This window comes from Myxocyprinus asiaticus, chromosome 33 (genome assembly GCF_019703515.2).
Source record: "Myxocyprinus asiaticus isolate MX2 ecotype Aquarium Trade chromosome 33, UBuf_Myxa_2, whole genome shotgun sequence".
Taxonomy (NCBI): domain Eukaryota; kingdom Metazoa; phylum Chordata; class Actinopteri; order Cypriniformes; family Catostomidae; genus Myxocyprinus; species Myxocyprinus asiaticus.
The window spans coordinates 29,582,451-29,606,602 of NC_059376.1; the positions used below are offsets into that span (position 1 = coordinate 29,582,451).

Sequence of the window (24,152 nt, forward strand, 5' to 3'; positions counted from 1 at the left end):
AGGCACAAGATGTTTCATCCTTACAAAGTTTTATGCCAAGGTAACAATCTCCTCAACAGAATCCCCCCAATTTCATTCAAATTAACACTCTTAAGAGGAAACAGCTCACACTTATATTTAGCTTGAGACCAGATACCTCAAAAAATAAATAAATAAATAAATAAATAAATAAATAAAAAAGTTATAGGTGCAATGTGGCATTTTCCTATTTCTATGGGGTGACCAAAAGGACAACATAGGCCCCCTGAACTGTTTTTATGTTGACGTATGCTCTCATGTTATCTTTGTACTGATCTAGACCATTGTGTACTTCTGTTCAGCTTGCAATAAAGTTCTCAAAAGAGAGGCATTGACCTTTGTCTGGCACCAGCAAATGTGACTGTACAGCTCTCAGATGGCCATGTGTATTCACTCGAGGCAACCAAAGTTTAACAAGCATGAGGAGTACAAAAACTTTTATTTGAATCAGCTTCGCTGTCAATCACTTTGTCATACAACTTTCTGCAATTGTTTACACATTTACAGGATGATACAATAATTATGGATTGAACCACACATGAATACATAAAAAGGAACAAAAAAGCCCATCTACTTCTCCAGCTTCAAGAGTTATTTTAATATTTTAAGATAAAATGTTAGTAATATTCATTGCAATGTGACTGAAATGCTGTTGTAAAGTCTTGTTATGTTGGTTCTGTTTGGCCAACAACATCTTTTGAGCATGCAACCTTTTCTGCAATTTCTTTTAGTAGGACCCCCACTCAGCAAGCACCTAAACTCAAAGGCATCAATAATTTAAGAAACATGTTTAAAAATATAATAGTCCATCATGCAGAACACCACACTTTTGACATCTCCCCAAAGCTACGCCCTCTTTGCTTTCAGACAACCAACTGTTCCAGTCTGGGATTACTTTCTGATATCAACACAAATACAAACCAACTAATTAATTGCGCATATGATGACAGTTGCAACAACTTAAACCTTTGGAATCCTACACATTTCAGTAAAAATAATTTCTAGAATATTTGCATCATTTTCAGCCAAGTAGGATTACACACTGAGTGTACAAGCTGTTAAGAGATGATTTAATGCGTAGGTATGAATTAATGAATGCAGTCAGGGCCAAGTAGGGCTGTGTGGTCAAAAGCTGGTGTTTAAATCTGTGCTAATATTTCAAAACCCTTTGCAATAGTGGGTGAGAGGTGCGATACTGGGTGTTTCCACACAAGTGTTGTTTAGAAATGTAATATCTACACATATTTATCTAAGACATGTGACATATCAAATTCAACACAAAGGAGTCTCTAAAATTTCAACATACAAAGGTTTATGATGGCACAAAATCTACTGTAATAGATTCAGACTTTAGGAACATCGGTCATTAATCTCAAATCAATTAATGACCAAGTTAATTGAATACCACATATATGTATATATATATATATATATATATATATATATATATATATATATATATATATATATATATATACACACACACACAGTCAAATAAATATTCATTTACATCAATCAATAACTGATCATTTAGGATTCTTTACATTGGATGGTAAATAAGTCACCCTGTATCATAGCAGCAATGCTGGAAAAAATAAAATAAAAATAGGTCAGCCAGAAAAGAAAATACAGTAAAATTTAAATTAAACTTAATAAGAACAGTCATTCTCAATTTCAATGAGTAACCCAGCTGTAAGTGGAAGTTTGTTTGAAAATTTCAAATCAAAAACCAAAAGGAAAAGACATGGGATCACTTAACAATAAGGGTCAAATTTTAAAGTTGGATTTTTTTCATTTAAAATCCTGGGTTAACAGGTGGGTGACTCACATCCCAAGTACCTGATTGATTTCCACAGAGTTCCACGAAATGGCTTCTCTGCAGCTCTACGGCTACAGGGGAAAATAAGCAATGTGTATATATCAGACAACTTGTGGAAAAGTGTGAAAATATATGTTAAAAAATACTAAATGAACTCTTTGGTGAGCTTTGTCAAAAGACTGACCAAAGTGGCATCATGGTGTACACTTTATGGGTACGGACATCTAGAATGTCACAACACTGGAGAAATACTGTAATAGTCACAGGTCAATTAAAAACTAAATGAAAGTACATGAAAGAGACATTGCAAAGTGAACAAATAGGATAGAGACTCTGAGAAGATAATTCATGTCAAGTAAACATCTCAACTTTTTGCCTAAATGCCACACACCAAGTCTAATTCAAGAGCGCTATGAACTGAGTATCAAATTGCATTATTAGAGTCAATGGTACAGTGCATAGTATATGAACATAATTCTTTTGACACATAGCTTACTGCTTTTAATAACACTCCAGTGCAATTCTGCACAATCAACCAATGGGTTTGGTTTTACATTACATAAATATGCTTAAAGGAATAGTTTGCCGAAAAATGAAAATTCTCTCATCATAAACTAACTCTCATGCCATCCCAGATGTGATCAATCTCTACTTTCACTTTCTTCTTTTGTTTTTTGGTGATTCACATTCTTTGTGCATATTGCCATTTACTGTTCGGTGCTGATCAATGGAGATTTATAGTAAAAAAGGACATAAGTTGTTCTGTTTCTCATCCACACGTATCATATCGCTTCAGAAGATATGGATTTAACCACTGGAGTGGTTAACCAATGGATTACTTTAATGCTGCATTTATGTTATTTTTGGAGAATCAAAGTTCTGGCCAACATTCACTTGCATTGTATGGACCTACAGAGTTGAGATATTTTACTAAAGATCTGCATTTGTGTTCTGCAGAAGAAAGTCAGTCATACACACCTGGGATGGCATGAGGTTGAGTAAATGATGAGAATTTTCATTTTTGGAGGAACTACCCCTAATGAGGACATCATTTAATTGTAAGATTTAATTGTAAATTCAGTCTATTAAGTACTGCCAGTTTTCAAATCAGTGATGTTCACTATATTAGCTCGGAGTTATTGTTTTCAATACTAATAATTGCACCCTGAGAGGCCTGTTGTGAAACAGCAACACTGCCTGAAAATTTCAAGTGAAATGTAGGCAAGTTATTTTTCTTTGTAAGAAACACTGATGTTAGAGAGACATGAAGCAAATAATGCCAGAACACTCAATAATAAACCAACTAAATGACTGCCAAGCAAAACAGAAAAGAAAGTAATTTCAAAACATCCTTTGTCTTTGGCCTCTGATGGTATTTTGATGATGCAAAATAGTTATCTGCAAATGTTGTCCTTTTTAAAAAATAAATAAATAAATAACCATGGTTAAAATAATAATAATAATAAAGAAGTTCAATCCCCAATTTATTCAACGAACACTTTCCAAGAGTTACAAAACATAACATGAAAATAAACTGAAATAAATAGTAAAGGAAAATCCATTTTGACCTTTTACCATCCCAGAACTAGAAGATCTATTTTCTTTCCAAATGTTAAAACATCAAGTGTAGCCAGTCAAAAAACAAACAAAGATGGAAGCAGTACGAAATAAAAGAAGGCGGTCTTTAAAATTCTTGAAACATTTCTGCTTGATTCGTTTAGTCTTAAATACAGTGTTGGCTAATTAACAGAATGCACAAGCAATCCTTCTTTCCTTCCCTCCACAACTTTTGCATCCCTCCTTTGAACAATCTGTCTCTCTTGAATTCCCTAACATTCTGGGGGAGGGCAGGTCAATGTGGCCTGCTGCTGGACTCTGAGGGATGCCGTTTACGAGGTGTGTTGTGGCCGTTGAGGTAGCCGTTCAAGCGTTTGGTCAAGCCACCATTCAGAATATCCTGAATGTGCTGCACTATCAAATTTATGGCAACTGGAGGGAAATAAATGAACAAGTGAACATGGAGTTTAGATGTGAAAGCATATTATATACATAGTACATTACATCACAACATTATTTTGAGTCTCTTTAGACAGACACATTTTGAGTTTTATGCATGAAAGTAAAAAGGAAAAAGATTTAGCAAACATTTAAATGATTATATCTCAGCAACATTTGGAGTAGAAACATTTCATTATATCATTAGACAGCCGAGACCTTTTTTTTTCTCTAGTGCATGTGTTTCTTGGTCAAAGTGATTAAAACCACATTATTTTATGGCTTTATCACTAGTTTCACAAGTAGTTTTGTAGTTGAAGTATCTGTGTATCAAAAGACACTCTGGGTGAGAAAGAGACAAAACATGTTGGAACGCTTAAAGTTTAGACTAAACCTGACCTTGCTTGGCACCCTCAAAACATTCCTTCTTTCAAAACAAGCTATATGATAAACTATTCCAAAACATTTCCATATCAAAGTACTTGTGTTTCCTCTCTTCCCTGGTAAAGTCTAATTAAATATTTGGAAAATAAACACTCAAATCTCACCCAGGTTATCGGCTCCCCTTGGAATGATCACATCAGCATACTTTTTTGTCTGAGTGCAAAACAAATAGGAGGAAAAAAACAATGTAAGAAGCCATGAGAAGAAGAAAAAAAAAAAATAAAAAAACTCAAGATGGCATCCTAGAAAAATAACAACATTCCAACATTTCACCACCCGCTTCCTCTTGATAAAATGCCAGAATCATGCGCTCTCATAAACAGAAAACGCTATCTTGGATAACCTTTAAACACCTTGATATAACACTATTTGAAATGAATAAAAAGCGCCAGTAAATGTTTTTTTATATTTTATTTTAGACCTTTCAGCTTTTGTAGTAAACATCAATACAACTCTTCAGTCAGAACATCCAATTTGTAGGCCAACCCAGAAAATGTATTCACCATAGGTTCCCTCAAGAATATCCAATGGGTTTTACAATAGCGGTTTTCAATTTATGAATAAAAAAAAAATTAGTTTGCATTAGTAGTATTTCATGAATTGTTCAAGACTATTAAATTTTACACAGTCTTGCCTCAAACAGAAAATATTTTGAAACCATTGTGTACTTAAAAAAAAAAAAAAGAGTTGCTAACAAGTGATTCTAAAAAGAATGAAATATGAAACCCCCTAGTTCAGCCATAACTGTTTACAACTAAGACTGAAAAAAGACTCACGGAATAGGCGTGAACAAATGTAAAAATGTGGGCGGTAATGGGAGTGGTAAGGGGTTGGAGGAAGGGAGGGGGTACTTTCAAAACACACTCACAACAGAGATGGCTGAACATCACATTATGAGTGGAGATGAAAACAAGAGAGTTTTGGGGCACTTTGATATACAGTTGTGCTCAAAGGTTTGCATACCCTGGCAGAAATTGTGAAATTTTGGCATTGATTTTGAAAACATGATTGATAACATGACTGATATGAAGCCATATATCATCACATAGTTGTTTAGCTCCTTTTTAAATCATAATGTTTACAGAAATCACCCAAATGGCCCTGATCAAAAGTTTACATACCCTTGAATGTTTGGCCTTGTTACAGACACACAAGGTGACACACACAGGTTTAAATGTCAATTAAAGGTTAATTTCCCACACCTGTGGCTTTTTAAATTGCAATTAGTGTCTGTGTATAAATAGTCAATGAGTTTGTTAGCTCTCACGTGGATGCACTGAGCAGGCTAGATACTGAGCCATGGGGAGCAGAAAAGAACTATAAAAAGACCTGTGTAACAAGGTAATGGAACTTTATAAAGATGGAAAAGGATATAAAAAAGATATCCAAATCCTTGAAAATGCCAGTCAGTACTGTTCAATCACTTATTAAGAAGTGGAAAATTCAGGGATCTCTTGATACCAAGCCAAGGTCAGGTAGACTAAGAAAGATTTCAGCCACAACTGCCAAAATAATTGTTCGGGATACAAAGAAAAACCCACAGGTAACCTCAGGAGAAATACAGGCTGCTCTGGAAAAAGACAGTGTGGTTGTTTCAAGGAGCACAATACGACAATACTTGAACAAAAATGAGCTTCATGGCCGAGTTGCCAGAAAGAAGCCTTTACTGCGCCAATGCCACAAAAAAGCCCGGTTACAATATGCCCGACAATACCTTGACACGCCTCACAGCTTCTGGCACACTGTAATTTGGAGTGACGAGACCAAAATAGAGCTTTACGGTCACAACCATAAGCGCTATGTTTGGAGAGGGGTCAACAAGTATTGTGCTCCTTGTAACTTTTGATCAGGGCCATTTGGGTGATTTCTGTTATCATTATGATTTAAAAAGGAGCCAAACAACTATGTGAACTATGTGATAAATCGCTTCATATGATCACTATCCTTAATTAAAAGAAATTTGTTTGCATGATCAGTCATATTTTCAAAATCAATGCCAAAATTTCACAATTTCTGCCAGGGTATGCAAACTTTTGAGCACAACTGTATCAGTCATAGTGTGAAGAATGACAATAACAGAACGGTTTGCAAATCTGCAAAAGGATTTAAAGGAGTATTCTGGGTTCGATACAAGTTAAGCTCAGTTGACAGCATTTGTGTCATAATATTGATTGCCACAAAAATTTATTTTGACTCATCCCTCCTTTTCTTTGCAAAAAAGCAAAAATCTGGGTTCCAGCGAAGCAACTTACAATGGAAGAGAATGGGGGCCTATTTCTGAATGTTAAAATACTCACTTGTATAGCCACAAGACATACAGTATGTGTGTTAACATGATTTTAGTGTGATAAAATCACTTACTAACCTTTTCTGTGTAAAGTTATAGCCAATTTTACAATTTCATTGCCATGACGATGTAATGTAAACAAACCCTAAAATGACTTTAAACAACTTCACGGCTCAAATAATACATGAGTTTTAACAGAAGAATTAATGTGAGAACTTTTATAAAATTGTCAGCTTCACATTTCTGTGCTTAAACCCTCCAAAAATTGGCCACATTCACTTCCATTATAAGTGCCTCACTTGTGTTTCATTTCATTGTGTTGTTTTTTTTTTTAAGAAAAGGAGGGACAAGTCAAAATTAATTTTTGTGGTAATCAACATTGTCACAAATGCTGTCGATTGATTTTAACTTGTATTGAACCCAGAATATTTCTTTAAATGTTTTACTCAACTTTTGAGAGTGAAATGAGAACAGCACTTAGAGCAGACTTTACCATCAAAACCAGGACTGCTTTGAGACCTTACATTAATTGATAGATATTTAATTCATAGATATTTAGAATGTGAGTTTACATGCTTGACGAATTGCCGTAGTAGTCCATTGTTGTTAAGTAGCAACTTATCAGCAACTTACATTTTTAAAACACAGATTCAAAATTATTTTTTTCAGGCATGACTGTGTAATTGTTGTAGAACAAAATGGGAAAGTCTCTTCAAGTGACATAAAACACTGACCTTATTTTACTCATAAATTGCAAACTGCTATTTTAAAAACCCTGGTGTGAAAATGTTAAGCCTCTTCCAGGTTTTAAGACTACAAACTGAACATCTCTATAATAAATATACACCTGTGCAAGCTAAAAATCATTACAAAATGCCACAGATCCTCTCCAAATACTACAAAGTCATCATTTAAGGTAGGAGAGAGAAGGAAGTTGAAGAACTCACTGGCAGACAGAACTCCTCAAAGGCAGGCTTCACAAATGTTATATATTGGCTCAGCACTTGCTCTAGGTCACGACCTCTCTCACTAATGTCTCTCAGGACTGAGGGTAGAGGGGAAAGAGAGAGAGAGAGCTGTATGAAGATATTAATCCAATTGCTATGAAATATGCTATCATATCATAACCACACCGTGTATCAACTTGGTTTCTGCCAAGAACTTATTGAGACCAATTAATCTTGATAAAGCCCACACATACCTCTGCGTGACAGACGTGTATCTGCATCTGTATCCACAAACAGCTTCATCTGAAACAGATCTCGTATTTCTTGCGAGTAAAACATGAGGATGCCTTCAAATAAAACCACATCTGCTGGATACACTGCAACCGTTTCCTCTTTCCTACAATGTTTAAGGAAAACAAGCAAATCAGGAAATACCTGAACAAACAGATTACATAATGCCATTATTCATGCTAACACACAAATCCAAACATGTCGACATCAAGCAATGGCAATCATAGCTACCAAAAACTCTCATATATGGTCTGAACTGACCTTGAATGGTTAACGAAGTCATAGACTGGTATTTGGACAGTTTTTCCCTCCATGATGTCACACAGGGTCTTGACTATCAATTCATTATCAAACGCATCTGTGGAACAGAAAACAAGGGTGATACAGAAGATCACAGCAAAGAATTTCAAACAGTTCTAGGGTTGCAAGATCTGCAGGTGGTGGTATTTCTAGAACAAGGTGATAAGCCTTTTTTGCTGCCACCGAATGAGTGTGTGTGAGGGTGGCTGAGTCAGGCAGACAGTCACTCAGGCTCACACACACACACACACACACACACACATCTGCCAAAGTACACAGACAGCATCTATTGTCAAATCTGTATTCTGCTCAGAATTAGGGCTGCAACTAACGATTATTTTGATAATCGATTAATCTAACGATTATTAGAATGATTATTTGGCTATTCGGCGATTATTGCAATGATTAATCATTAGCTTTTAACCGATTATTCAGCTTGTGCCCCGACATAAAAGGTTGTATTAAACATGCTTACTAACAATAAAGAGGACAAAAACATCTTTTTTAAAAATACCTCTAAATGACATTCACTGAATTAAAAGGAAAAAATTACTTTTAAGTTTAATTCAGGAAAGAAATTCACTGCAAAAAATCCTATTGTCATCAAGTGTTTCTGTCTTGTTTTCCATTTAAAATGGTCTAAAAATCCTTAAAACAACATACATTTACTTGAGAAGCAACATAAGATATTTAGACTTGCTTTAAGAGAATGTATCTTAAATATAAATGTATTTTGTATATATGTGTATTTTGTATATACTGTAAGTGTATTGTTTCACTTGGTTATACTTCTGCGAGTGCAGTAAAGACAAAATATACATATATTCAAGATCTGTTCTCTAAAAGCAAGTCTAAATATCTTATATGCTGCTTCTCAGGTGAATGCATCTTTTTTAAAGGATTTTTAGATATTTTAAAATATTTGTATTTTTAATATTATATTCAAAATTCTCAGATAACAATTTTTTCTTCTGCAGTATAGTTGCTAAAGAAAATGTATGTTGTTTTAAAGGAGTGTTAGATTTTTATATTGGAAAACAACCCAAAACAAAAACAAATCAAAAACATATTTTGTTGCAGTGTATAACGGGTGAAGACTACCCACTCTCACCTTTCTGTTCACTTCAATCCATCTTTAACTCACAAAAAAAACAAACTCTCTCGTATTAATAAAGCTGCGTATTGCCAATTTTCTTCACGATAAGAAATGCAGAGTGACACATATATCATAATTCAATAAGTCGTGAGCCATCACGTTATAATCTAGCTGCATTAAGTGCTCGCGCTTGAGGGATGAGCATCCCTGGGACAAAGTGTGCATCAGCCGGATGCAGTTTCAATCTCTCCCAATTAGATCGGGACATTCGCGCAACTCATAGAAGAGGCACTGATTGCACAGAGAAATGCCAGTTTCAGAGTTTGTAGTTATTTACATGATCTGCTTCCGTATTATTTGAACTTTAGTAAAGCTATAACGCATTAAATATAACTGCATTAAAGATGTAACGCCGGGGTGTTTCCTTTAAAGACGCTCGACACGCAAGTTTTGCTTCAGCGGAGCGGCAGCCCCAGCTCCCCTTATTCCACAACGAGAGTGCTTCTGTATTGACTTATTTTGTATTTTTGCATTATAATTCCCTCATACGTTGCGATCTACATTACCTGAAGCTGAGAAAGTTTAGAGTGCATCTGGACTGTGAGCTGTGTAATTCTTCCTCTCCTCAAGTCAGGCGCGAACTGCAGTGCTGCTCTCGCACGTCATCGTTAGAGTTTAATGTGATCTCATGTTGTTAAATGAGATCAAACGACTATCTGACAACAAACATTTTTGTAGACAATATTTTGTTGTCGATAACGTCAACTAATCATTTCAGCCCTACTCAGAATAATTCACTACATCAAACAGTGGCAATACAATTAAGAATGCAATGAAGGTATCAAGTGTTGTAAACTGGGGGTTTTCAAATGTTTTGATGCCAAGGATCCCCATCTATTATGATCCCCTTGCAAGGGAACCCTGTGTGAGAAAAATAGCAAACAAGATATTATAAAGACACGTTGTTTGCAAATTTAAAATAACTTGCTTTTCTAGTGCCATTGTACTAAAGTCAAATTAATTATAATAAATTTTTTTATGGAAAATATATACTTAGTAATTTGACAGTGTGTCTTTTTTCTATTATAGTACTGTAAGATGTTTAAACCCAAAGAGAAACGTTTAAATTGATTCCCCCCCCCAATATATGAAGTGATATGCGTTTGTTTTTATTTCTTATGGTTTAAGACTTGGCTGTCAATGGAATAAAATTATTGTTATTAATCCCACGGTTTTAGAATGAAACAGTAATAATTTCAAATAATGTTGACATTGTTTTTTTCTTCACTTTTTTCTTTCTCAAATGTTTTTTTTTTTTTTTTGCAGACCCCAGTTTGAAAATTCCTGTTTTAAACCATAAATTAAGTAAACCAAAATAATTAAAATAAAACAAACTAAATAAATGATGGTCTACCTGGGTGGTCAAAGTTAAATTGTCCCTTGAGCGCCTTGGCCTTCTGTTCAGAGGTCAGTACCCTGTAGAAACTGTCCTGACTGAGGATAGCCACCTGCCTCTGATGATGGTCGATCTTATTCTGGCCAAGAAGCTCCATAATCTTCCCACAAACTGATGACTGTAGAAAAAGAGATGACAAGATCGTGAATAGGTTCCACGCATGTGCTTAAGGGACAGTTTTACCAAAAATGGAGAGAGAAAAAAAACATCTGTATTCATTTATTCACCCTCATTTTGTTCCAAACCTGCATGCCTTTCTTTCTTCTATGGAACACAAATGGAGATGTTAGGTAGCATTTTAGTCTCAGACACAATTCCATTGCATTGCATCTTTTTTCAATACAATGAAAGTGAATGAGACTGTCATTCTGCCCCTAACATCTCCTAATGTAGTCCACCGAAGACATAAAGTCAAACAGGAACAATATGAGGGTGAGTAAATAATGACAGATTTTTTTTTTTTTTTGGTGAACTATTTCATTTAAAGCAAGTTTCAATGAGCAATCTTCATTTATCCTGTGGATAAGACTAAATAATAAGTACAAAATAACAACTCAGACTGTAGGTACCTGTAGATAACCAGTAGTTCAAGAGCCTCCTGTTTAATGGAAACACATTAAATACAAATGACACAACTTTTTCACTCGTGAGGTAAAATACGAAGTGAAATCACACCAACCCCAATTCAAGGCATACAATAAACACAGAACATTACATAACAGAACTGGCTCTGTGATTGCACAACATGCCTTCTAATTCTTCTTTTGAGCATCTATTCAATCCCTAAATGTATTTGCTGACACAAGAAACAGGCCTATTAAAAAAATTAAACAAAGCCTATTGCCTACATACACACACAGCTGACATGCCTTACATTCAAACCACAAACAACGAACAGTTACGACAAGCAAGCAGGTGCTTGCTCATTTTGTCACTACAAGGCGAGAGAATTCTGAACCCCTCTGCAGCTTAGCAATGCTTGGTCTCTTGTAGACAGACTTGATTCATAAAAACTCACTTGAACTCCAAAAACAATATACTTATGAGCCAAAACACACCTCAGTCCCCAAGTACAAAAGAGAGAAACAGCAACAACTCTCTACCTTCAAATATAAAACTGACTCTACAAAAGACCAACACTCTGTGGCACACCTTTTATTTAGAAAGGTTTCATTAACTTAGCAAAACTTAAGTCTTAAATGAAAGGGAATAGTTCACCCAAAAATGATAATTCTCTCATTACTTGCTCACCCTTATGCTGTCTCAAACTTGTTTGACTTTCTTCTGCGGAACACAAAGAAAGATTTTTTGAAGGACACTTGTACATTATGTTTGTTTGCACTTACAATGCAAGTCAATGGCAGGGCTCGACATTAAGCATTGTCATGTGCTTGTCCTCCGGATAAGTAAATTGGTCATTCACTTGTCCGAGTAAAAAAGTTACTTGTCCGGAGAGAAAAAAAAAAAAGGACATTTAAGTTACATGCTCAAGTAACATGTCGAATTTTATGTTGTATATTTTTCTAAAATTATGGCCGACGCCCACCCTAATAGTATACCTATGCAATCAACTCATCAATTCATTCTCTGCAACAGAAATGTAAACTGCAGTTCACTGGGTAGGGGAGGAGGCTATTGGCATATGATAATTATTTTATGTCACGTACGGTGGTCAAATAAAGGAAAGCCTCCATCACCATCATCTACAGTAGGGGTGCTCACACTTCTATGGAATGAAATCTATTTTTTCATCATGTTATTGCAGCAAGATCTACCATGTACAATAAAGGATATACGTTATCACAATACCAAAATTTCAGTGGTCGGTAGTGAAATTTGACGATTCTCAATACCAGCTTCACAACAAATAATAACACTAACTAATATGTTAATTATGGAAGAACAGTTTCATGATCTTAAGTCATTATTCAAAACTAGTAAACAGTCAGTAATAAAATAACAATAAAAAACAGCAATAGAAAGAGATAAAAAATAATAGAACAAAAAACACAAATTAAGAAAATTCAGTGCTTTTTTACAGCTTTAAATGTTTTTAACAGCAGTAGGCTATCAAGTATTCAAGTAAACATTCATAATGAAATGCAACATAAAACTACTACTGGTCTTCAATGTATCATTATAATACATTGACTTAATAAAGCTACTAAAGTTACCCAGTTAAGAGCAGCGAGTGTTTTCTCGCTTTCTTGTTATGGTTGTTTGATTATAATTATGACACACTAGACAGCAGCAGGTCTATTAGCTAACATTTATACTTACAAGTCTGACATTTTAATACAAATCCGCATTTTTCTCCACTGTTTATGTTCACTTTAGACATCACTCTCTGTGTTTACATGAATACCTCACCAAGACGGGCATTTTGGCCGAATTTTGAAATGTATTTGACCGTTCAGGCATGCATTAGCACGAGCATTTTCGGAACACGCTTATGTTCAGCACACACACATATGCAGCCTGTCAGTCAAACAAGGCGCAGCTGTTACTAGCTCACTTGAGAATTATAAAATTACATGCTTTGGATTACTTTCAACAGCAGAATAAGAATATGAACTTTCTAATAAGGGACAAAGGCCTAGGCTATCACAAATATAGCTGGTTATTTTTTTGTTATTGATGTTCAAATCAAGTCTGCTTGTCCGGTCGGGCAACTAAAATTCTCTTTCACTTGCCTCTTCAAAAATCCACTTGTCCCGGATGGGTTTGGCTATTCCAGAAATCCCAGTGAGGAAAAAACCTTAATGCAATGGCATCCAATGTCACCAACTTTGTGGCAATGGTGTTAGGGAGGGCCCTTTTCTGCCCCAGCCTGACAATGCCTCTGTGCTCAAAGCAAGGTCTATTAAGAAATAGTTTAGTGAGTCTAATGTGGAAGAACTTGAATTCCCTTCGCAAATCCCAGACCTGAACACCTCGGGATGAAATGTAACACAAAATGAAAGCCAGGCCGCATCGCCCATCATCAGTGCCTGACCTCACTGATGCTCTTGTGCCTGAAAAGGAGCAAATCCCAAAGCCATGTTCCAACATCTAGTGAAAAGCCTTCCCCAATAGTGGAAGCTGTTATAGCAGCAAAGTGACCATGGTTTTAAAATGGAATGTTAAACAAGCACATCCTTTTGACAATGTAGTTTATTTGACTTTAGAGTGTAAGAAGTTCTGAACTGATGGATCTAAATGTCCAATCAACATTGAGTTATAGAGTCTCTATAACTTAGAACTTGAAGCTCTGTGATATTATTAGTTGATAGTTGGGATAGGGCAAATACAGTATAAGGCATGCAGAAAAGCATCCTTCTCTTTATTTACTTAATAAATAATTTGTAATATTCACGCTTTTCCATACATTAAGCAAAAGAGCTTAAAAACTATTTTGTGGTGCAGTGGTTGACATTTACTGGTGTAGTCTGTGCACATAGTCTATAATCAAGAACTAGTCAAGCTTGTAAACCCACTGACTCACTGGCATGCAGGCTAAAAAAATAAAAATACAATCATTTACTTTGATTCATCAAGATGATGTTTAGAGAGTTGTTAAATACATAAAATCTTACAGCAGGAAGGAGAAAGAGACCATAGTCCCTAGTATTTAAGTAACTGATCTGCAGTATAGTGGGTCTATGTTCAGAAAGTCAAAATTAAAAGATACATCCATTACTGCAGACACAAGAAGGGTCCTAACATAAAGGAATAGTTCACCCCAAAATAAAAATGATCTTGTCATTTACTCACCCTCATGCCATCCCAGCTGTATATGACTCTCTTCTGTGGAACACAACAAAGACTATTTGGAAGAATATTTCAGCTCTGTAGGTCTTCCCAATATAAGTCAACAGGGTCCAAAATGTAAGCTCAAAAAGCCCATAATGGCAGCATTAAAGTAATTATGACTCCAGTTGTTAAATCCATATCTTCAGAAGCAATATAATAGGTGTGGGTGAGAAACAGATCAATATTTAAGTCCTTTTTTACTATAAATTCTCTTCACAGTCCATTAGGTGGCAATATGCAAGAAGAATGTGAATAGCCAAAAACAAAAGAAGAAATACTCTTAGGAGAGAAAAGCGCTTAGGGGGGCTGTTTGAAAGTGAAGATTTGTAGCAAAAAAATTACTTAATTATTGATCTTTTTCTCAACCACACCTATTATATCACTCCTGAAGACATGGATTTAACCACTGAAGTTGTATGGATAACTTTTATGCTGCCTTTATGTGCTTTCTAAGCTTCAAAGTTTTGGACCCAGTTGACTTGCATTGAATTAACCTACAGAGCTGAGATATTCTTCTAAAATCTTCATCTGTGTTTAGTAGAAGAAAGTCATACACATCTGGGATAGCATAAGGGTGAGTAAATGACGAGAGAATATTCATTTTTGGGTGAACGTTTCCTTTCACCTAGCATGACATGAAAAAAGTCTGCCGGTACTTACTAAATTGACTCCCCTGCTTTATTCCCACATATTTTGTGTACCCAACAAGCTAAGCTGCTGATTAGAAATGTAATGCCAATATCACCTAAAGTGCACTAAATGTTGATATATGCCCTCAATATCTGCTTCGGTAAAAGCATTTTCAATAAGAATGCAGGATCTAAATAAAACTGGTTTCCTTAAAGCAGTACACTGAGGACACTACATTCAAGGCATAATATATTAGCACTGGACAAAACATTCAGGATGGACATGCCCACAAGAATGATAACATACTGCTTCAGGAAAAGCAGTCAAAGCATATTCTCTGAGAAATAAACAGCACATTCTCCCATGCAGTGTGGTGGAGAGAGAAGCTTGTGCACCTGACAGCTGAGACAGCTGTCACAACATATCCCATAAACTGCAGATAACTTTGCAATACAAATGTATGTTTGATAAGCAAATTGAAACAGACAAGAAACAAACAAATTCTAATTTGAAACATTTCAAAAATAATAATAAACTATGTGATGATGATTACACTTATTATTTATTCTAATAAACCAAATCAAATTGCAACTTGGTATTTGAACAGCCGAAAAATATGCTCTACAAACATATAGAGCGAAATTACAAATATATATATATAATATATGTCCAAAGGCAAATACTTAAATAAAAGAGCCGTCTTGACGCGTCGCTGCGCTACGCACGCCTTTACGCACGTCACGAGGTAAGACGTGACACACTGTGCCGCTGACCTCAATAACGTTAACCAACAAAAGCTCCGCAATTACTTCTCTTTATCGTTAAAATTTCTTAGATATTTAGGATCAGTGACAACACAAATAAAACCGTTATTTCATGCTCTAATATTACAAGACACCCTTAGCAAATGAAACAAACAGACGCTGTTCTTTGTGCTCGTGTCTGCTAGGACAACAGTTGACAACATCCGGCAATCAGAAAATCTCCGGCGAGTGCAAATGTTGTACACCGTATTACTGCAAAGTTATGCTTTCTTCTCAACACATTGCATCTTAAAAGCTGTAATTTCAACTTCAACAGCTGGTGGGATTTTAATGCATCTGATGGAATGTCAGAGGGATTGTGGTGATTCAACCGGCGCGAGTATCATTTTCTAACAACAAAAGACAGTCGGTACATGTTCCTCGACACTAAAGCGACGGTTCATAAAGTCCGATTAATAACCTTGTCACGTTTCGCAAATGTAGCCTAATAAAATTAGCTCTTGAGCACTTCATTTAATGAAATGCTTACGTATTAATGAGTTGCCAAGTCCATGGCGATGGTGTGTGGGTGGGCTGTCAAAAGCTGGAAAATAATCATCTTTATTTTAATGGACAGAAATTGCCACTCATTCTCACTGTACGTGTATAACAGCTTTAAAATACTATCATTTATCAGTTGTTTTCTTTTATCAAAATGGCCAAAATCGGAATATTTTCAGATTAAAGCACTTCTTCAATTCCAAAAGTAAATCTGTCCATTTTTTTTCTTACATTACAGACGTCAATCACGAGTAATATAATAAATGTAACCAGCAGCACACTGATGATTTCGCGTGACAATGAGCCACGCGGTCAGTTTGCGCTCATCTCTCAGACAAACACAAAAAGGGACGATTATATACATCCCCTAATATATGGATATCTGTAAGGTAAAGCAGAATGCCGACCTTGCCGCTGGCAGTGCCGCCGGCTACCCCGATGAGGAAAGGTTGCCTGACAACATGCTCATTTTCGGCTCGATTGTCCAACTTGCTCTCGCTGTCTCCTGCCATGCTGTCAGTGCCCACACTGAAGCTCTAGGCTGCTTTTACCACGGCAAGCAGCGGCGGCGCTCCTCCTCTCCCTTCCTTTCAATTGTGTCTTTTCCTTTTGAGCATTTTTTTTTTTTTTTTTTTTGCTATATTACATTTGTTAGAAGAAAATTCATAGGAATTAGCAGAGCTCCCCACTTACCTATGACAGAGCTAATTTACCACCCTCATAGACCAACTAAAAACCTTTGAACTTTTAATGGGTCACTGCATGCAATAAGGAACATTAACATGAAATTCTAATAGCGTTATTATACTTATATATACATTACAGTGCTTAATTTTTTGAAACGCTAAAGAGCTTGAAATATGTCATTACAAAAAGGTATTGTGGTGGTTATGGTCAGGGGGTGCAATTGGGAACATTGTCCCGGGACCTGTGATGAGGGGGGCCCACTTATGAATCTCAACCAGAGGATCGAGGCCCACTAGAGGACCTCACCAAACTTCCAAGGGGGCATGAAGATGACGTGATGAAAATTATTTAAATTCATTAAAGTCATTTTAAAATAGGATAATTTGAATAAATGCTGAAATTAGCTTAAATCTTTATGTAGGCCTACAACATATAAACTGAACATTCCTGAAATGTCTAGAATAACTAAGTATTTTAATCTATTGACACTCCTAGTTTCTGGGGTTCGGACAATGGGGGGCCTTGGAGTAAAAGCCCCCCATTGTCCAAGACAAAAGCCAAAGCCCCCTTTTTGTCAATAAAAACTGTTGTTGAAGGAAGTTGTTGAATTCAAATAAGAAATATGATATCAATTTACATGTTGTATCTTGATTTTTAGCCATTTTTAAAAAAAATTTTTTTTAGCATTTTTATAATTAGTATAGCATCCTCCGACCATAAAGACATTCTGTTGCAAGATGCTCGGAAGATGATGTGTAAGGCAACAAAACCGCAACGCTCCCATTAGCTTTACGCCAGCGTTTTTGCCACAGTTGTACGATAATCAAAAGAGAGTACAATTTACATGTATTTTGAACACCTATCTTAGCAAACGTTTGTTAAACAACTTTAATATCATGTAATGTAGGAGCTTTGACTCATTGATCAATATTATTAATAAAAGTGAATGTTTATCACTAACTTTGCACATTTCCATGGGTGCCGACATGTTTGTGTGATGTCAGGGACCTTCATCTCGGCGAAATCGGAGTTGAAGATTTCCACACGAGTTTCCAAGTTGGAAGACCAACTCTGAGTGGCATTCCATTACAATTTTCTTAGTAGGAAGTTGGAATTCCAGACTTTCTGATTTTAATGGAATGCAGCATAAGGTACTCGATGGCCTCCTCATTGGGCCCACATGCAAAATTTTATCCCAGGCCCAGTAAACCTTAGCGGCAGCTCTGGTTAGAGTATCAGATGGTAATACCATGGTACTTTGATACTATGGTACAAAATGATTACCATATTCATGACATGTAACATGGTATTTGAAAGGTACTCCAAGGCCCTACCTGAACAATGATTTTGAAGAGCTGTTCAGATTTTAGTAATGTACAGTAAATGTGTCAGCTAAATAAAGGCAGTATGTGTCAATTGTTAAAAGTGATATTACAGATAATTTGTCCACAAGTATGAATGAGAGAAAAGCATCCTTCATGCCTTGCATTCTGTTTCATCAGTAATACGTCAAAAAATTGGGTCATTGCCACTAGAAGCACAACCAAATTCAGCACACACTTGGACGCACATTGATGATGTCACGGTACTAATGCTGTCGCTGTTGTTCACTCGAGCTTGTGCTTGAACCAAAAGTATTAGCCAGATTTAACACATAATCACACTCCTAAACATCTCCAAAATGACCACAATGTTCGCAGATACGATTCTTATTGTGTTTATATCTATTTGCACTGCATTATTAGCGGAAGGTATGTAACCCGTACATTCTTGTGCTTTACCTGTCAGATAGCACTAAGCGAATGTTTTAAGCTCTGAGGAAATACTGGACAGATTCATTAGCCTCATTGGTTGCATATTTAACGGTTTTGCTCACTCTATTTCTACAGGAATAACATGGGTTCTGGTGTACCGCACAGACAAGTACAAGAGACTTAAGGCAGAGGTTGAAAAACAAAGTAAAAAACGTAAGTAATTTAAACAAATGATGTCTGTCCGTTGTACTGTCTCTATATCTGTGTCCTTTACATCTCTTTAATCCATGTGACCATTGTTTAAAATTGTGCAACTTGTTCTAGTGGAGAAAAAGAAAGAGACAATTACTGAATCAGCTGGGCGTCAGCAGAAGAAAAAAATTGGTGAGTAATACTGTACAGTATAAAGATACTATTATTATGTGAATTTGTCACTAAAACAAAAATTAGGTGGCTTTAATATTGTTTTCACCAGAGAGACAAGAGGAGAAGCTCAAGAACAATAACAGAGACCTGTCCATGGTATTGTAATATTTTCTGCTTAAATTTATCAGAATTCAGATCAGATATTTTTTCATATATATTTTATTTCTTATTTTGTTTATTTCTTATTATAAATGTAATGAGAAGTTTAGCAAGTTGCAGTTTGTTTGTAAGTAGTATTGCATAAAATGTTTTTTTTTTTTAATTGAAGGTACGGATGAAGTCAATGTTTGCCATTGGCTTTTGCTTTACTGCTTTGATGGGCATGTTCAATTCCATGTACGTAGGCCCATGCATTACACACACAACTTTATTACTAATGTTCAGTAACACCTGCTTTGATGTGCTAAAGCTTTTTGCTGTGTTTCTCAATCCAGCTTTGATGGTCGTGTTGTGGCCAAGCTTCCATTTGTCCCTTTGTCCTATATCCAAGGCCTCTCTCACCGCAACCTCCTTGGTGAAGATTACACCGATTGTTCCTTCATCTTCCTCTACATCCTGTGCACCATGTCAATTAGACAGGTAATCTTTATCTATTATTTACATATTCAGTTTTTCTATGAGTAAACGGAATGAATCCATGGTGCAATGTAATAGCTATTTAGAGGCTACCTTTGCTATTATATTAATTTTTGAAAGGAGCATAAGCCTTGAGTGTTCATTCAATTAACATTGATCAAGTAACTTAGGCCCAGTTTACACCTGGTGTTAAAGGGTTAGTGCACCCAAAAATGACAATTATCTCATCATTTACCTGTGCTCATGCCATGCCAGATGTATATGACTTTCTTTCTTCAGCAGAACACATTTGAAGAAAAATAGAAAAATATCTTCACTCAGTAGGTCCTTAAAATGCAATTGGATGGTGATCAGACTTTTGAACCTCCAAAAATCACAGACAGTCAGCCAGCATAAATGTCATCCATATGACTCAGCGTTTAAATTAATGTCCTACGACTCATACAACAAGGGTCTGTCTTGGACGCCCCGTGAAACCGAAAGCCCCTTTCAGGGCTACGGTTTCTACGATACGGCAGCAATGCGATTCAAGGAAGACAGGTGGGGAGGCATTTGAAACTTGCCTTCCCCGAAAAGTCACTGCTTGAGCTCTGCAGCTGTCACGTTTTGGGTTCCCAACCCATTTTAGAGGTGGGCAATCTGGATTCAGGTCCCAGCCGAAAACATGAGTGTTACAAAAATAAAACGATTCTCTGTGCTTCCATGTAGTGGGCCGAGGGCACAGCAATGTGTGAAAATAAACGAAAAAACCTCCCAAATAATGTCCAGTTTAGAGCTGCAATCCACAGCTCTGTTGCTAGATGGTGCCGCAGCACCATCGTTGAGTGAGAGCTACAGCAGGCCCCTCTCTGCTCACAGTCCACCCCTGGGTTTTATCTGCAATAGAATGGGATTATCGCCTGCAGTTTGCTGTAAAACCACTTCTCTTGAACAAGGTGTTAATGTCAACAGCGGAGGGAGAATCGGCACAGATTTTGGAGGAAGAAATAGCCAATTTGCTGAGCAGAAGAGCTATAAGGGTGGTGCAGGCGGAGGACAGCCGTCAGGGTTTTTACTCCAGGTTTTTCCTGATCCCCAAGAGAGGGGGAGGTCTCAGTCCCATTCTGGATTTGCGGAACCTCCACAAACACCTCAGAAGGTACAAATTAAAAATGTTCACGCTCAAAACGCTGTCTCAAAATGCTTGTTCGTCCCGGAGACTGGTTTACGTCAGTCGATCTGAAAGACGCATATTTGCACATTGGCGTTTACCTGTCAAACAAAAAATTCCTAAGGTTTGCTTATCAGGGAGTAGCCTACGAATTTTTGACTGTGTCTTTAGGACTGTCATTAGCACCGAGATTGTTCAGCAAGTGTATGGAAGCAGCGCTAACGCCGCTGAGATTAACGGGTCTCTGAGTGTCTGCTTACCTAGACGATCTACTGCTCTGTGCTCCGTTGCGGCAGCAAGCAGTGATACCAGCACTCTCGTATCTGTTTCATTTAGAGAACATAGTTTTCAAAATAAATGAGACAAAGAGCTGGTGCCCTTGCAGGAAATAATATATTTTGGTCTCAGATAAAATTCCGATCTGTATTGAGCGAGCACTGGCAGAGGAACGCTTTTGGGGGCGGTTCTCTCTGAGGATAGTGGTGATGACAGACACGTCTCCCACAGGTTGGGGCGCCGTATGCAAAGGCAGAAGAGTGAATGGGGTTTGGCCTGCGTCACTACGCAATGCGCACAAACTTTCTGGAGTTACTGACTTGAATTAAAATGTTTCTATCACTGAAGCACTTTGCACTGTTCCTTCAAAGCCACCATGTCCTAGTCCGATCAGACAACACAATAACAGTGGCATACGTAAACAGACAAGGGGGTACGTGTTCACAGCAACTTCACAGCTTGGCACAAAAGCTGATTGTGTGATGCTGTGTGCGCTTTCATTGCGGGCGACGCACGTTCCGGGAGTGATAAATATGGCAGCGGATGTCTCATTGGGCACAAATCAACAATAACACAGTGAAGCACAAGTGTGTTATTTTGTTTCCTCCCCTATCAATTCTTTGCCAGTTGATTAGGTGGGTGTACATTGTCTGCTTCGGACAGCATATCTGCATTACGGGAGTTGGCTATATCCCATAATGAGATACCAAACGAATGTTAGAGAACTTTTGGTTACTCACGTAACCCCGGTTCTCTGATAACAGGAGTGAGGTATCTCACCACACTTCCCTCCTTGCAGTTGCACGGAGAAGAGATATGAGGGGAATGAAGAAGAGACCTGTGGCGGTGTCTTATATAGGGAGGTGGGGCTCTCTTATCACTGCTGTGATTAGTCTGTCAGCTGACAGACGTGGTGTCATTGCTTCCAATGTCGGATACGTCTGAGGCGAATTCCCATAGTGAGATACCTCACTCCTGTTATCAGAGAACCGGGGTTTACCTGAGTAACCTAAAGTTTTCCCTCTCCGTCCTTGTGACGCATTATTGAAATCAACAGATTTGTAGCATTCTCTGACACAGCATAAACTCTAGTGTGTAGGTGCCTTAAAACCCTTCTTTTAGCGCAGTGGTTAATTGACAGGTGAATAGGCTGTTAGTTGCTGTACATCTACAGTACAAATGCAATATGGTTACATGCATTTAAAAAAAATAAATTGTATCCCCTTTTCTCCCAATTTGGAATGCCCAATTCCCACTACTTAGTAGGTCCTCGTGGTTACACGGTTACCCGCCTCAATCCAGGTGGCGGAGGACAAGTCTCAGTTGCCTCCACTTCTGAGACAGTCAATCCACGCATCTTATCATGTGGCTCGCTGTGCATGACACCGTGGAGACTCGCAGCACGGGAGGCTCATACTACTCTCCGCGATCCACGCACAACTTACCACGCGCCCCATTGAGAGCGAGAACCCCTAATCGCAACTACGAGGAGGTTACCCCATGTGACTCTACCCTCCCTAGCAACCGGGACAATTTGGTTGCTTAGAGGCCTGGCTGGAGTCACTCAGCAGACCCTTGATTCGAACTCGTGACTCCAGGGGTGGTAGTCAGCGTCAGTACTTGCTGAGCTACCCAGGCCCCTATGGTCACATGCGTTTTCGTCTCAGAATGTGGTTTATGTGATCCAATCCATTCCGGTTTTGCACACTTTTACACTGAAACACATCTTAATACCTGGTGTAAACAGGGCCTTTTTTAATGCATGTCCTAACCCTTACCATTGAATGCATGTGTATCCTCAGAATATCCAGAAGATGTTGGGTCTCGCTCCCTCTCGTGCTGCAACCAAACAGGCTGGAGGGTTTTTAGGGCCTCCTCCACAAGCTGCCAAGTTTTCATGAACTTTTGAAAACAGTGAGATCTCTACATAGGAAGTGGACACCCTCTGCTGTACATTGTGTGAACAACAGAGTTTGTTAGTCAGATCGTGCAGCTACCAATACCTAAGGTGATCACTGAAATCATGAAATTGTTATGAATGTAAATTTACTTTAATAGTGGTTCTGTAAATGCTACGAGTAAATTTACAGAGGGTTAAAAAGATTTTTTGTAACTTAATGATTAACTACAAGACATGCTAATTGATAAAACATTGATTTTGAGATCCCTGGATTTTAGTTTCTTCTCATGACTAATAAAATGTTTAATTACAGTATGTAATTGTTAGAATGTTTTATTTCTGATTGTGTATGTTTTATTTCTGTGAAATAAATGTCTTGTTTGAGTTTAGACCTTAGACTTTCGTGTTGGTTCCTCTGTAGTCTTTGTTTAAAATGAAATTTTTTATATTTGAACGAGACTTAGATGAGACAAAACTTTATATTTGACTTTGTATATGGACTACGGAAAGATAATAATTACATAGGAATTTTAATATATGTAATGTATTTTTATGTTTTTTTTTTGTCCAAATCATTGTCTTGCAATTTGGAGCATATTATCAAGGGGTTAGCCTTCTGCAATTGCTCTGCAATTTTCCCCCATGAGAGTTACAGTTTCCTTTTATGGGCACAGATGGTCAATGTAGCTGCAGGACTGGCGCTGGCCAAATTGATACCCTACGCAGTGTTCCGCGGTGGGGGTGGGGTGATATCTGATGTGGTGTGACCTGTGAGGTGATCATCTGTGTTCTGCGACTGCTATCGGGTCCTTCATTGAAGTATAATGTGCAAGGAAGGGCAGCTGGTGGAGTTTCTGGTGCCCCCTAGGGTAAGTTGGTGCCCTACGCAGATTGAGTGACATGCGTATAGGGAGCTGCGGTACTGTGTAGCAGCATCTACACTGCCTGGCCAAAAAAAAGTTGCATACTCTATTTTGTTGGACCGCCTTTAGATTTGATTATGG

General features: G+C 37.3%; 2 protein-coding genes across 2 annotated transcripts; one reads left to right on the forward strand and one right to left on the reverse strand.

Moving 5' to 3' along the window:
• Nucleotides 1-440: 440 nt before the first annotated feature.
• Nucleotides 441-16,949, reverse strand: LOC127424659 (uridine-cytidine kinase 2-A). The gene is made up of 7 exons (XM_051670019.1): nucleotides 16,787-16,949; nucleotides 10,612-10,771; nucleotides 8,063-8,159; nucleotides 7,765-7,907; nucleotides 7,511-7,608; nucleotides 4,381-4,429; nucleotides 441-3,826 (listed from the first exon to the last, which is right to left on the reverse strand). The coding sequence occupies exons 1-7, from the start codon at nucleotides 16,889-16,891 to the stop codon at nucleotides 3,690-3,692; spliced, it is 789 nt and encodes a 262-aa protein (XP_051525979.1). The 5' UTR covers nucleotides 16,892-16,949; the 3' UTR covers nucleotides 441-3,689.
• A 1,671-nt stretch (nucleotides 16,950-18,620) lies between these two features.
• On the forward strand, nucleotides 18,621-23,531 carry LOC127424100 (calcium load-activated calcium channel-like). Its single transcript, XM_051668928.1, has 7 exons — nucleotides 18,621-18,817; nucleotides 18,956-19,033; nucleotides 19,145-19,204; nucleotides 19,296-19,342; nucleotides 19,515-19,582; nucleotides 19,681-19,825; nucleotides 23,051-23,531. The coding sequence occupies exons 1-7, from the start codon at nucleotides 18,748-18,750 to the stop codon at nucleotides 23,147-23,149; spliced, it is 567 nt and encodes a 188-aa protein (XP_051524888.1). The 5' UTR covers nucleotides 18,621-18,747; the 3' UTR covers nucleotides 23,150-23,531.
• The last annotated feature ends 621 nt before the right edge of the window (nucleotides 23,532-24,152 follow it).

Excerpts from the sequence above, each read along its gene's own strand:
- LOC127424659 (XM_051670019.1), bottom strand. The coding sequence starts at position 16,891 with ATGGCAGGAGACAGCGAGAGCAAGTTGGACAATCGAGCCGAAAATGAG. Across the intron at positions 7,908-8,062 it reads GACTTCGTTAACCATTCAAG|GAAAGAGGAAACGGTTGCAG; the intron begins GTCAGTTCAGAC and ends TAAACATTGTAG. Across the intron at positions 3,827-4,380 it reads AAGGGGAGCCGATAACCTGG|TTGCCATAAATTTGATAGTG; the intron begins GTGAGATTTGAG and ends ATTTCCCTCCAG.
- LOC127424100 (XM_051668928.1), top strand. The coding sequence starts at position 18,748 with ATGACCACAATGTTCGCAGATACGATTCTTATTGTGTTTATATCTATT. Across the intron at positions 18,818-18,955 it reads CACTGCATTATTAGCGGAAG|GAATAACATGGGTTCTGGTG; the intron begins GTATGTAACCCG and ends CTATTTCTACAG. Across the intron at positions 19,034-19,144 it reads TGAAAAACAAAGTAAAAAAC|TGGAGAAAAAGAAAGAGACA; the intron begins GTAAGTAATTTA and ends AACTTGTTCTAG.